At 33.0% G+C, this 15,373-nt stretch overlaps 2 protein-coding genes across 2 annotated transcripts; one reads left to right on the top strand and one right to left on the bottom strand.

The window, feature by feature from the left end:
* Positions 1-4,788: 4,788 nt before the first annotated feature.
* Positions 4,789-5,885, top strand: LOC114725978 (major latex allergen Hev b 5-like). The gene is made up of 2 exons (XM_028912536.1): positions 4,789-4,928; positions 5,273-5,885. The coding sequence occupies exons 1-2, from the start codon at positions 4,914-4,916 to the stop codon at positions 5,582-5,584; spliced, it is 327 nt and encodes a 108-aa protein (XP_028768369.1). The 5' UTR covers positions 4,789-4,913; the 3' UTR covers positions 5,585-5,885.
* A 1,909-nt stretch (positions 5,886-7,794) lies between these two features.
* Positions 7,795-14,715, bottom strand: LOC114725976 (3-phosphoshikimate 1-carboxyvinyltransferase 2). The gene is made up of 8 exons (XM_028912534.1): positions 14,389-14,715; positions 12,546-12,790; positions 11,957-12,110; positions 11,151-11,365; positions 10,953-11,070; positions 9,611-9,821; positions 9,086-9,147; positions 7,795-8,555 (listed from the first exon to the last, which is right to left on the bottom strand). The coding sequence occupies exons 1-8, from the start codon at positions 14,713-14,715 to the stop codon at positions 8,337-8,339; spliced, it is 1,551 nt and encodes a 516-aa protein (XP_028768367.1). The 3' UTR covers positions 7,795-8,336.
* Positions 14,716-15,373: the final 658 nt, after the last annotated feature.

The raw sequence follows: 15,373 nt of genomic DNA, 5'->3' as shown, positions 1-15,373 counted from the left end.
TCTTCAGACTCCTTACTATGATGGTAGCAACATTACATGATGTAGAAGAAGATAGAGAAGGAAAGAGTTGAAACACTCATTATAGATATGAGAAGGTGGCTTTGGGTTCTGCAGACATAGAAGAAGATATGAGAAGCATAAGGTCATTTTCATCTTTTAACTAACATTTCATAATTCTCATTTAGAACTGGGTCTCTAATAAGAATTATATAAATTTAAGGATTTTATATATTTGAGAGTTTTTATCTTTGATTTTCCCAATAACATTGTTGCTTATCAATTTCAAGGTCCAGAATAGAGCAGTTCTCTATAAATTAAAAAGGGTGTTTGCCAATAGAATTGTTTACTCATCAAACAAAAGCTTCTTTTGTTATATATATATATATATATATATATATATATTTATATATACATATATAACTTATGAATTTTAAAAGGATAGTTGTAAATTTGTTAGAGTATGAATTCTAATAGTAGTAGTTAAGAATTCATAATTTTATCGACAGCTACTTGGCAAATTCACAGCTACCCTTCTAAAAATTTATTGATAATTTATATTAGAAAAATTAATCCTGCCAACTAAACAACTTACCGACAATTTCCTAATGAACTTTACATTTATAATTGTCACACTCTACTTTAGGATCATAAACTAGTCATGATTAGAGATAAGCACTTCAGAATATTGTGCAAGTAGTTTTCAATCCATAAGAGTTGGTTTAGTTAGTAAGATCATAAGTTAGAATCCTGCTGTTGATATGAGAATCTTATTGATAGATGATCTCCAAATATCTTTGTAAATGCGTTTTTAGCCTAGAGGCATGTTTTGATCCTAATGAGCCTCTTGGACTCAATTCACCTAAACTTTAACTGTATAAAAAAAAATCCAAAGACAGAATTTTTCAATCTCAAGGTTTCACTTGATGTTTCATATAATCATATCTCAATGGGAGAATTACTGTTTGGTTTTAAAGAAGAAATTTAATTATCCGAAAATAAGTTTTAAGTATTATGTTTCATATAATACTGAAGAGAATACTTCGGCCTATACACTTATCTGGTTGCACACCACCAGCAATTAATTGGATAAAAAATTAATTTTGATGGAGCTAAGATAACTACTAACCGCAAGGTTGGTTGTGGAGGAGTTTTGAGAGATCACTGTGAATATTGAATTGCTGGTTTCAATAAAATTATAGGAACTTGCTGAAGCACAGAAACGGGCTATTTACAACGGTCTAAAATTTGGCCAGGGATCTAGGTTTTAGGAGGTCATTCTTAAATCTAACACAAAAGAATTGATGCATTTGTTGACAGCAGTTATGCCTCAACAATACTGGCAACTTTTTAAATATAAAAGTTGATTGAGAGTTAGATTTGATTCTAAATATAAAACCTTAATTAATTTTTCTTTCCAAATTTATATATATTTTTTCAAAATATCTTTATTAATTGTAAAGGGTTTTCATCAACAGGTAATTTCAATATACATAATTAAGTATGATAATTTATAAAAATCAATATACATTTGTTGTTACAAGTAACCAATCTAATTAATTTTTTCAGTCTCTCTAAATTAGTTTTCTAATTTCTATATTAAGAACCCGAGGTAGTATTTATCAAAACTCAACACATGATGCAATTTGACTAGGAGATGCATTTGCATCATACTCCTTTTGGTTCTTATTATAAGTTGTTTCTAACTAATTCATGCAAACTAATAAAAATAGTTAACAGCATTAAATTTGTCATAAAATTTAAATGATCTTCAATATTGCCCTTATTAATTATGCTAAACTCTAACATCATATTAATTTTTATTCTCACACTACCCTTATTAAATATGGGCATATATGGCAAAAAATATCTAATACTCTTTAAAACCAAGCAAATGCCTTATAAAAAAGACACAGAATACTTGTTAGTTTTTTTTTTTTGACCGGAAATACTTGTTAGTTGATACCTTATAATAAAGACAAGAGAAAGTATTACACATCCAAATATATAATAGTGTTGCTCATGCTCAAGCCGAAGAAGGATTAAGAAACTGAAAATCTTGCTTGTTAGACATGTGTCCAAATCATTTCTCGTCCTCAGTGAACCATAATTTTATGGGAATCAGTTCCTCAATATTTAATCTTTAAGGGTATTATAGGGCCTTAGCTCTCCTTTTCTACCAAAAAAAAAACTCAATTGGTGAAAAATGTTGTGAGAATGTATACGTGGGTTGAGGAATTGGACATGTGGTATATTTGCTGGGTTAACTCCCTCTTTCCTTCTTGTAGTCTCTCGTCCTCTAGAGTATATTAGTTGTTGTCATAGGCAGGGTCCAACTTTGTGATTTGACGCGTGTGGCCTGCTAGTTACTCCTCAAGTCCTATTTATAAAGTAGAGAGACAAGGTTTTTTTTTCCCTATTTATAAGTTATTTTATTAAATTTTCAGTATGAATGTACTATTTTGTCCTTCTTTTATTATGGTGTAGGTAGTTTTTTTTTTAAAAAGTGTATATATTAAATATAGGTAAAATTAAAAAATTGTTATATTGTAATAGAGAGTTAATGTATTTTAAAGTTTTTTTTATCTATATAAAATATATTAGAAGTGCTTTAAAAATAAAACCGAAGAAACACTTCATAAGACTTTCAAGTATGCCCTCGGAAACTTTTGCACATGCGTGCACAAAATCCGAGACAAATCATTTATTTAGAGTTGAAAAAGAAGCTTAAAAATACTTATGAGCACATTACACATAAAATCGAGATAAAATTTTTCTCGTATAATTATCTTGTATTTTGTAAATTACAACTAAAAAGCTATTTATAAATTATTCTAAATAGACTTTTAGTTTTGTGAACATTGTAGCTGTGTATGTTTATATTGACCAAAACCTATCATTAGCATTACGCAAATTCCACATTCATCTTTGTAGCAATTAAAATTTTTTGGTGTGTTGTACCGGAGTTTTTTTTCAACGCCGTTAAGAGTACAGGCATTGTGAAACATTGGGGTGCCTCAATGCCTTGCAGTGGCGTGATCTCATAGAAGCAAGTGTGCGAGTTCCCTCGTACGACAGAGTTTCAAAGAATTGGTTGGTTTAATAAGAGTCTTAAGCTTTGGGTTGACTCAGATTTGTCAGCAAGAATTGGGAACTATAATTCAGTTAGTTATAATTGTTGGTTTAATAAGAATTGGGAACTATAATTCAGTTGGTTTAATACGAGTTTCGTACTATAATTGTTGTTATTTTTTTTTTTAATGTTGTCGTTAGTTAATGTTTTCGATTATTTTTGCTAATAATGTGTTCTATTTTTTTGTTTTTGGAAGTTTGGTCGACCTTATCCTTTGGTTTATTTGAACTCAATTCAAATTAACTAAATGTGACGATCAGTCTTTTAATATGATTTTTTTATCTCGTATTTGAATAAATTTGACTTTTTATAAAAAATATTGATACTTATATTTATCTTGATAATTGGTAGACATGAAAAAGTAAATGATCATGCATATTAAACTTAAAAGGGAAGAACCAAATAACAATTTGTTTGATGCGTAGGATGAATTAAACTGAAATAGTGACTATAATTTATTTATTTATTTGTTGTTGGCCAAAAAAAATTCTTTATTCAAAGAATCCTAAACTAAAGCGCTTAATATGTCATTTCCAAGGAGAGGCGAAGTCCTGCGTTATTATCGACAAAGAATTTAAAAAAAGTAATGGTCGGTTGATTGCCTGCTCACCTTGTGGGCCGCACATTCACAGCTGATTTGACTTGCCACTGTGAATCTTTAAAACCTCTCACCAATTGAGACATGCCACGTGGTGCAATGTTAGGATTACAAATCTTAATGCATACTTCTTGCCTGCCTTGCTTGTCTTATGAAGCGTGATTCCCTCCTTTTGGTACCACAAGCCTAAATGATCCTACCTTCACGACATGGGGCACATTCATATCATCCACTTTTTCTTTTTAATATTATAAGCTTTTGATTAAAATTTTCTATTAAACATACTATTTATTGTTAATAGCTAGTTGTCCCAAGGATTGTCGATGGAGTTTCAAATTCAAATCTGACAATAATATATTTGTGTGTGCCCGTGCTTGCCTTTAATGTATTATATTAAAAAAAACATGGGATTTAATGCCAAATATAATTCGAATTACGCCATCCGATTCTATATATAAGAGAATTCTTTTAGAGATGATAATTCTTGATTAAAAGATAAATTAATAATTTATTTAAATTTTTTAGTATTATTTTTTTATTTTTACCCCTATCATCTATTTGCCAGTTTCCTTACATATAGTTTATCCACTCACTTGATTTTGATAAACAAAGATAAAAATAACCAAATTATATGAATAAAAAATTAGTTAAAAACAATAAATATGTAAATGCAATTTATTTTGCAAGAGAGCGAATGAAGAATGGAGTATTTAAAATGTAAGTGATACTTCGCAAAAGGGTTATAGAGTCCGTTTAGAATGACTTATAAGTAATTTTTTAATCTAAATTTATGAAATACGAGACATGTCAAAAGAGTTTTGTCTCGACTTATATAAAATATATTAATAAATAATTTCAATCGTGATCCCAAATAGGCTTATAATTATACGTTTAGGACCAAATAATCTTTAAATGTGGCCTAAACATATTAGATGCTATTTCTTAATCAAATTTATTGAAATCTTTTAAGCATGCGAGGCGTCTAGTTTAAAAAGATTCTTCCAAGCGATCTCTGTCTCTTCCTCTCTCTTCCCTCCTAGAAATTAAAGCATTACAGTGGCTCATCACACTTCTATATATATTACTCTTATCTCAGTCATCTTCCTCACCCCACTCATCACTCTTTTCTGCCTCCTTCTTTGCTTTCCCATATTCACTACAATTCTCCTTTTGCTTCTTCCCAAAATGGCCAGTGTTCAGGTACCCATATCTATCTGTCTGTCTGTCTATATCAAATTAAATCAAAGACATATACGTAGCTTTCTGCTGATTTAGTACATTTCTCAAAAATAGATGTAGTTTAGTCTTTTAACGTTCCTTCCATTTCATTCCATTAACTTATTCTTCTTCTTTGATCTGATCTGAGAGATCGGTGGCTCCATTAATGGCGGTGGTAGCCCTCCAAAACTAGAGCAGATCACTGACACATATGAACAGCTTATGCTGCTTGACGATGAATATATATATATATATATATATAAATAATTAGTCTCATTCCCCCTTCTTTTCAAAACTGTTAAAACAATGATCAATAAATCTTGCAGGTAGCACAAGCAGTGAAAGACAACGAAAAGGAAACAGCCTCGGAACAACCAGCGGTCATAACCGAGGTTGCTGCAAAAGTTGAAGAAGAAAAAGAGACAAAGGAAGAAGCAAAACCTGCTGAGGAGGCTAAAGCCGATAAGGATGTTGAAGAAGAAGCTATGAAGAAGGAAGAGAATAAAGAAACTGCCGAAGGAAAGAAAGCCACTGAAACTGAATCATCAGTTGCAGAAGAAGAAGAAGAAGAGAAGAAGCCAGTGATGGAAACAGACATGGAAGCCGCCAAGGAAGTTCCTGTTGAGGGAACTGATTAAGCTTATTACTAAGAGAGGCCTTTCAATGAGAGAGGAAAAAAAAGTGGGTTTCACTAGTATTCCCTTTAATTTCTCTCTCTCTCTCTCTCTCTCTCCCTCTCCCTATTTATATTTGGCTTTCTTCAGGCTTTCGTTCTGGTTCTGCATGCTTGAATTCTCAGCTCGCTATATATAATTTTGTGTTTGATAATGGTGAAAAGGTGCTGAGCTCCTCACGAGTTTATGATATGAAAGATATGGCTATACACGTTTGATCATCTTCGTATGCTTGCATGTATGCAATTTACTCCTTTTTTTTTAATTATTATATAAGGTATCTTTTTGAGTTTTTAATGCATGAGAGTGGGTATAAATATACGTGATTTATATATCTTCAACTCTTTTTTCTTTGTCCCCTACTTACTTTAATAGCGAGTAATGAATTTTTATTTTGAAAAGATTCAAATAATTAATGCAAGAGATCTAAGCTTAATTCTGCTCTACAAAATTGGTTTAGCTCCTCAGCACCCACTCTGGATAGTTCATATTTATTTTTCGTTTTTTTAAAATACTACAATGTGTATAGATTCCAAAATAAAAATAAACCATTAACTTTTTATTTAAGAACTAGAAAATTTTTTCTAATACGATGTGTAGACTAAAATATTTGATTAAATTTTAAATTATAACAAATTGTATTATCTAAGGTAGCTCAAGATTCACTTCTTATAAATGTATGTTTTTTTTATTCATTCAAATAAGATTTGTATTAGAGATTCAAAAATGAAGAAGAACATATAAAAAAATTAAAATTATTTATTTATTTCTACATTTAAGCCCCAAATTGACATACGATTTAATTATGATACTTCTCGTTAAATTTAATATATTCAAATTCTGATAAGATATTATTCAAATTCAAAATTGATTATTCAATTCTTCATTAGAGCCTCCAATTAAAATTCCATTTAATAATGATACTTCTCATTTAATTCAATATACCCAAATCCCAATCAAAGTATTAGTCAAATTTCATTAAATGAATATATTAGGATGTCATAATGGCATACCCTACCTATTTTTAAACATTCAAGGTATTACAAGTTTTTAAAAATATAGTTCATTGTCAATTGAAAATTTTAAATTTAGATAGTTGAAACTGTATTTAAATAGTACAGATCTCACCTGATGAGCAATGGAACTGATTTTGGTAGCATGATATGAGTTAAACGGTTGATTTCTCAAGCATTGAACAATAACCTTTTTCCCCCCACTTTTATGATTACTCCCACTTTTTCTTTTCTCTTTTATCTCCTTTATATCTTTTGTAATGCCAGATAATTTCGTCTATCCTTATTATAACTATGGAAAATTTTAATTGAAGCAGATCACGGGCTTGGAGCCGTTCTTTTATTTTATTTCGCAGGCACTTTTTAACTTCCATTTTAAGCCTTGTGTTTGGATTTATTTTTTAGTTTGGATTTTTTTTTTTAACTTCTTGACTAAGCTTTAAAGTGGCAAATATAAAATTTAAGAAAAAAAGAGGGGAAAAAAGAAAAAGAAAGAAAACTCGGCTTGCTTGTCATTTTCACACAAACTTTAGGACCCAATTAGGTTGCTTGAAGGTTGCTCGTAATTTTGCGATTTGTGAAGGAAACAACTTCTTTTTTAAATGATATTTATCATTTGTCATTTGACCATTTTCCTTTAAATTGCAGCGTCTAGAAGTTACCTCACACAGAGGAACATTAAGAGTTAAAATATACAAGAGTAATTTGCTTTTATGTTGGTTATTTCTTTCTGACCTTCAAATCGCATCATAAACTTTTATCTAGAGAATATTCAAAACAAACAATACTTCTTCTTCTTTTTTTTAATAGAAAGATTTACATAAACTTTTTTAATTCAAATGCAGAAACAAAATCTCAAATCAAAATTTATGTGGCTTAGCTTTAAGCCACTACTCTTACCCAAAAAATAAAAAAAAGTTTATATGGATTAAACAAACGTTAAGGTTTATCCAACGCTCCAAATATTTTCCTAATACATCCATCACCGTAAAATATTTTATAATATATCCAACACTCTAAATTGTTTTTTTTTTCAAGTATCCAATACTATAAAGTTTTTTTTTTTTATACATCGAGCATCTTAAAATATGTTTTTAAGGTGCATTCAGCATTCAAAAAATACTTGAGGGTATTAGACGCACCAATACATTTAAAAAAGTATTTTAAAATGTTAAATACCCCTTAACCCATTAAACAACCTTCTCTTCACTCGAGACTTTCGGTTTGGCCAGTACATTACTTGAACGCTTCACTGATCCATCACACTAAAATGACCCGAGTAGTCCTTTATAATGCTCACAAAGAAATTGAATAGAGATACTATCTCTTCTAAACCTTACTTTTATTTCAATACAAAAGCAAGATGAGTTATATTAAGTCGCAAGCACATACAATAAAGGGGGAAAAAATGGCAAACCACATCCTCACTGTTTCTGGAAAATAATGGCAAACCATATCCTCACTGTTTCTGATAATTTTACCTCAAATTTGAATCATCTGAAGCAATTTATATGTGAAGCGCAGAGAGAGAGAGAGAGAGATAGGAAGAAAATAGTACGCTCCACTTCTAGATGGTACACGGTTCGTGCACGTAGAAGTAGGACGTACCATTGTCTCGCCATCAATCTACCTAACCAAAATGAAGTACTTCAGAGGATCCAAATCTTAACTTGCTCTAGTTCCCATGAATGTACAAAGACTATTCAATGCTTGGTAAACTTGCCAAGGACATCGAAGTAGTCGGGGAATGTTTTCCTTGTGCAACCGGGATCGTTGATGGTCACCGGAACATCGGCGCAAGCAGAAAGAGAGAATGCCATGGCCATTCTGTGGTCGTCGTATGTGTCAATAGATGTGACGTTCAATTTCTCTGGCGGGGTTATCACACAGTAATCCGGGCCTTCTTCGACCGTTGCTCCGAGCTGAAAGAAGTACAAAGTAAATCACTGAGAATCTCATTCCTAAATATCTATACATATCTTCTTTCATTTACTAAAATCACATTGACATTCAGTCTATTTTCAAAAGGTTATCAACACGCATCTTGTTTTTATTTACACAAAGACCTCTAAAACAAATATTATGCAACACAAGTCTATGTTGTGTTGAAATTATATAGACATTCCTTTGTTTTTCAAAACGTCCACAAACCTCCCTAAAAAATGGAAGGACAATCTGTAATTTAAGAGAAGCTTAGAATAAGTCTGGGAATAAATTCTTTATTTCCAAGGGAGAATTGTACACGCTTCAAATATAGAAGTCTGTATCATTTTAATAAAAATCAAGGGAGGTCGTTTGTAGAATAAGCCCGTGAGTTTTGCAAATACATTAGAAGTCCATGTAGTTTTTTTTTTTAAAAAAAAAAAACAAACAAACAAAGGAAGATTTCTAGTCATCTACTGAAGATTGACTTAACAATTTCTCTTTAATTTAGGTGTAGCAAGGTACTGACCTTCCTGAGTTCAGTGCAAATAGCAATCATTCTTTCTGTTTCTTTGACTCTCCAACTTGCCACTACAATTAGAGGAAAAAAATCAATACCATGTCAGCAGAGAGCGACTTTGATAAATGACATTGAAGGTCACTAAATGCATCACAAGACGAGATTACAGGAAACAATAACTTCCCCAATTCAATGATTACATGGAAGAATGATAAAGCATTCGATAATTACAGGAATGTTGTCACTTATTTTTTTAACTTTATTTGTTTTGTACATGACCTCAGCTACACAATATGCTCTGCATAGCAGAGGATTTGTTTTTTTATATACCACCATGCAACACACATACTCGATCTTCTGCTTCTACAAGTAATGATATCACTATAAAAAGCTTTTGAGTACATGCAATGTTTAAGATTGTGGAAAAAAGTATTCCAATTCCAAATATTCATGCGTTATACCCACAGTAATTAAATACGTTGGAAGTTTTTTTATAAGCAGTTTATAGGGTGCGTATGAGAGGAAAAATCATACCGTCTCTTATAATGGTGGTACCATTGGCAAATAGTGCAACTACTGCAAGTGTCATGGCAACATCGGGCATCTTGTTCATGTTGACATCAATGCCTTGCAAGAATCTATAACCTGAAGAATCTCGTGGGGGTCCAGTGACAGTAACACTATGCTCTGTCCAAGAAACTTTAGCCCCCATCTTCTCAAGAACTTCAGCAAACTTTACATCTCCCTTTTGAAAAAGAAATATCAAGTTACAAAAAAGCATGACTTCACATGTACAAAAATGCAAAAGTAAATACAACATATTTTATCGCTTGACAATGGATGCAACAAAGCAGGTCGGTCAAACATACTTCTGATCATTATCCCCCCATTCAAGCCTTCTTTGCTTACCCTTGTCAATATTTGGAATAGGATGTGATACAATCAGTCATTTATGCAATGTTTTCTACTTACAGACACCAAATTTCTGTTTAATATATGATAACTTGTTCTTTGCGATAAAAGGCAAGTTCAAGGATCAAGCTCCTTCATTTCACATATCTCTCAAGCAAAAACAAAAGAAAAGGACATTTAGGAACAAAAGAAAGCAACGTGATAAGTAATACAAATATAATTACATAGATACATTAATACAAGGGCAAGTGTATGTAAGGGGGGAAGTAACTAGAGCAAGCCCCAGTTCACAGTGACAGGTGCAAATTCTAAGCATTGGATCTTGTCATTTACATAAATGGCCAAAATTTTTCTGTATTAGGAGCCCATCTAGTTAGATTACTAGTTTTATGTGATAAAAAGTCCAACAAATCCTGATAACAGGATCTAGAATGGTCAAGATTAAATCTCTTCATTTTACAATTTCTTTTGAATCCTCTGGTTTGGGATCAAAGGGCAATCATACAGAACACAACAGACAGAAGCTGAAAATGAAATCACTCAAGTACATTAAAACAAATGAGAAAGAACTTTTAATATGTCATCAAGACAGGTTTTCTGCTCATAAAATCTCTTAAATCCTTTTCTGATGCAGTAAATGGCATCCTCAATGAGCAATGTATATTAAGAATTAAGAATAAATGATGCAAGTGCAAGGCATGGAAGGTAAATACACGCTTAAAAAGAAAGAGTCAGGTATGGCTTAGAAGGTCACACAATGACCATGATTCTGAAAGATCAAAATGATAAAGGAATCTGCTGAAATGATAAATGATAAAAGGCAAGATTCGCGAGTTTTTGTCAATAAAAGCAGGTGGGAAGAATGAAAAGGCTCAATTATGTAAGCAAGCATTTAAATAGAAGACATACCAAAAAGGCTGATGGAAAATAAGTCATTACAATAAATAATTCCAAGTAGAGATACCTGTAAACTGCTTGTTCCACAGCCCTTAACAGTGATAGTGCCACCAGTTACAGCTGCACCTGCAAGGAAGTAACTGGCACTAGAGGCATCACCTTCAACAAAAGCATTGCCTGGAGACCTGATTAGGAAACAAAATGGTTAATCTCACTTCAACTAGATGGTACAAAGCAATATGGCTCAGAATTCAAAGAAACCTACTTGTACTTTTGACCTCCTCGGATCAAGAATCTATCCCAGCTATCATTGTGTTCCACCGAAACTCCAAATCGCTCCATCAATTTTATTGTCATTTCAACATATGGAACAGAAATCAGTTTATCAATAATTTCAATTTCCACATCACCAAGGGCCAATGGAGATGCCATCAGCAACGCAGTTAAGTATTGGCTGCTAATTGATCCAGACAGCTTCACCTGCAAGAGAAAACAACATTCATATTAAGTTAAACAACACTCATTACAGCATACTGGTAGAATATGGAGTGAAGGTTTTTAATTGTGTAGATGTAGATTAATAACAAATAGGACTTTTTATGCTGCCATGAACTGATTTTCGATATCAGCTTAATCATTTGGAATTCATAAACTGGAAAGAAGTCGTTCTATATCCTCATAATTCTGATTCCTGAACAGATATCCATTCTTTCTTTAAATAGTAATGCATTTTGCAGTCCCTTCAACCACTCAGAAAAAGGAGAAAGATGAAAAATGGAAAAAATAAAAGGAGAATCGACCAAGTATCCAACCATAAGAAAAAATGAGATCTTGCTCAGGAAAGGAAATTTAAATAAAACTAAATACATTACAATATAAACTCCTCTACATCCTACTCTGACATATTCAATTAGTACCTATTACTAATACCAATATATCTAAATAAACCAAAATAAACCTATCAGCCAAAACTAAAAATTTAAATTTTTAAAATTTTTTAGACAAGGGAAGTAGGTCAGGACCACAAACCACTCCAAAAAACAATGAAACACTGTATAGTGCAAGCCTCACCTTTCCTCCAGGAAGTCCTCCTTTCCCAGTCACACGAACAGGTGGACAGTTTGTGCCCAGAATACAATCGACATCAGCACCAAGCTGTTTGAGACCTGCCACCAAATCTCCAATTGGCCTCTCTCTCATTCGTGGCACTCCGTCAAGAATATAGCTGAAATTAATTGAACATTCTACAAGTCAATTCATTGTGTCAGACAACCAAGGAAGAAGAGACAGATAAAATTAAAGAAGTGCGAAACCCTCTGTTTTAGTTCTCTTAAAGAATGCATTCATGTGCTACGAACATAAGGTACTTTTCTAGTTAATATATAGCAAAAACACAGCTTAAAAAAAAAAAAAAAAGATCAAAGTCTGACTATCTAGCTTAGATATTTAGACCACAAAAAATAAGCCAATCAGTAAAATAAGAGTCCATTACGGTAATTACCTCAGACGAGGTTCTAACCTATAAGAAAATATGCTTTCTCAATTAAATTAGTGGGTGGAAAAATACCGAAAATTATAACTACTCCATAGCATGGAAAATTTACAGAACATGATTTGATAGGAGTAATTTCAAAAATTTTATAATTAACAAATGACAGACCTTGCATTTCCACCTGCTGCAACCACAGCTGCTGTCAACGGGCGCATTGCTGTACCAGCATTTCCAAGGAATAATTTAACTTCATTATTTGATTCACTGCTAGCGGGGAATCTCCCACCACAGCCTTCAACAACTGCTTGTTTGATTTGCTTGTTATCTTGCACATTTAGCCCAAGGGTACTTAGTGCACCAATCATATAATGAATATCCTCACTATCTAACAAGTTGTCCACAACAGTTGTTCCCTAAACAAAAACAAAAATAGATACTTCATAGCCGAACTCAAAAATAGATCTGTTGATAACTAAAAAATGTATCAATGAGTCATAAAAACAGTGCTTTTAAGATTATTATAGCCATTAATGTTTTATTTTTACAATCAGAGCTAGCTCTCTCCATTTCATCAGTTCTTAATCCTGCAGTTGGATTTACTTAATTCAATCAAGTACAAGAGAGATACCAATAGGCTTTACCAGCTAGAGCCCCTATCTTTAATAAAAGACAAGCATTGATTGAAAAATAAAATCAAAGCTTACAAAAATTCACATTTTAAAATCCAACTCATCATATCTGATGTGCATGCCAAATGTATTTAGATTAGATGGGACACCACAAATTGCATATCAAAAACTATATATATGCATATATATATATATATATATATATATATCAGTGTCCTTATTCATGAAAGTATAATTACTTCCTCCAACCCAAAACCATATCAGCAAGTTTTATTTTATTTTATTTTTTTTAAAAGGAAAACACTAAAAACTATCATGGAAGATAGGATATGTTGAAGGGGGCATCTTTGTTGATTAACATTAGTTTGTGTCTTGCTTTGTCCATGGATGGTTTAACAGCATATTTCGTAGTTATAGAAGAAAATTTAGATATTCTAGACTCAAGGAGTTTCTTCATTTTCTTGCAAAAGCGTTCTTACTTGCAATTGCTGTGATCTTATGGATTTTCTGAATCAACATAATAACAATGGTGCTTTCATTTTGTTCTCCCCATCCCATCGTTGATGGGACATGATTTACTATTTACTAAGCTTGATGATCCCAACAGCTCCTTGGAAAATTGGAAAATAGCCATGCCAAAATAAATCATAATGGATAATCTTCACAAAGCACCTTTGTGGCACCAACAATTGCATGGACTCCTATGATATATATGTATGCTTGAAATGGGCAAAAATACAATGCTCTTATCAGGTGCATATTAATATAGGGTTTTTTCTGAGGGTAGTTGGAATTTTAGAAACAGCAGTAATAGATATAATATGAGAAGGATTTGCATTTGCATCTGAGGCAGCTTTCAAAATAGAGGACTAGTGTGCTGAACACACATACACACAAGTGGAGACAAGCCATCTTCATTCTCCACTTCACATAATTGTTTCATCCATGATGCGATCTATGACACTGTCTACTACTAGTCTTGAGAATCTCATTTTAATTTAAGACTCTCTCATAAATGCTATAATTTGCCTATGAATCACGGAAAGACTACTAATCCTGAAATGAGTGATCATATACAAAATGAGGATCAGTTTCCAATCATTTTATTGGAATATGATTCTTGCTTGCAATTTCTAAGATTAGACTCGTCACAGTTAGACTCAGGAAAGCTGTAAAAGTGAAGCTAATTAGGCACAGGTGCACAATGCACATCTATTTCTCAATATAGCCCGTTTTATCCATCTAGAAAAGGCATTTATTGGCCTGAAAAGGGCATCACTGTTTTATCATGCATGGAATAAAATTGAATTGAAATTGAAAATCAATATCGTGCATATGAACATCAAAATTCCAAAAACAAACGACTAAAAACAAGAAGTCACCTCCGAGAGAGCAGCAAGAAGCAGAATTCGATTGGATAGAGACTTCGACCCAGGCAAAGTAATGGTACCGGAGATTTCTTTAATGGGTTGCAACACAATCTCCGGCACGGTTGCCGCGGCAACTGACGCAGAAACCCTAAACCTACCCACCTTGCGATTTCCAGCTGCGCATCCATTACCACGCTTCAAGTTCCAACATTTTGAGGAGCCCCACAGCTGAGACCTCAATGAAATGGAACTGGAATATCTGGGCTTGTGGGAATCGAAAGCATTAGGAAGAACTTGAGCACTCTGAGCTAAATTATGGATTCTACTAACTTGAGCCATTGCAAAGGCTCACACTTTTTTGGTGCTCAAAGATCAATCCTCTTTGTTTCTCTCTGGCTATATCGTCCCAGAAGTGTTTGGTTACAACTAATTTCGGGGTTGGGGACTGGGGTGGTTGGTAGGTGATGGAGTCTGTCACAGCCCAGGTTTCACCAACCAACTGAGAATTTGAGATGCAAAGAAGAACGAGAAAATGGAGTCCGCCTAACATGAACCAGAGCTCCACCTACCCCCAATGAAGATGGGTTTGGTGGCTGTGAAACGTGGGGCTTTTGAGAGGGCCAATACGAGAGAAAAAGTAGAAACTATGAAGTAGTGAGAAAAATGACAAATAAAATAGGGAAAATGACAGATAAAGCCACTCTAATATATACAATTCCAGTTTGGGTCCTAGAATTGTAGAAATGACAGATTGGGTCATTGACCCAATCTGTCATTTACATAATGAGGGCAAATGGACAAATTCGCCCTTATTTCAATTTTAAACAAGGACAAATTTGCGACGGCTGAGTGAAAATAGAAACAGAGCAAGAGGCGGGAAGCAACGAGACCGTGGAGGAAGCGATTTTTCTCTGTGAAGAAGGCAGATTTCAGGAAGGGAGAAAAGGGCTGCCAGTCGCATGTGGTAGAAGAAGCAAATCCGGTGGTAGAAGAAGAA

The sequence above is a fragment of the Neltuma alba genome, unplaced genomic scaffold, assembly GCF_004799145.2.
Source record: "Neltuma alba isolate B1F8T4 unplaced genomic scaffold, ASM479914v2 tig00012318_pilon, whole genome shotgun sequence".
Classification (NCBI taxonomy): domain Eukaryota; kingdom Viridiplantae; phylum Streptophyta; class Magnoliopsida; order Fabales; family Fabaceae; genus Neltuma; species Neltuma alba.
The sequence above is the reverse complement of the archived record's forward strand: the minus strand, read 5'-3'. Positions and strand labels throughout refer to the sequence as shown.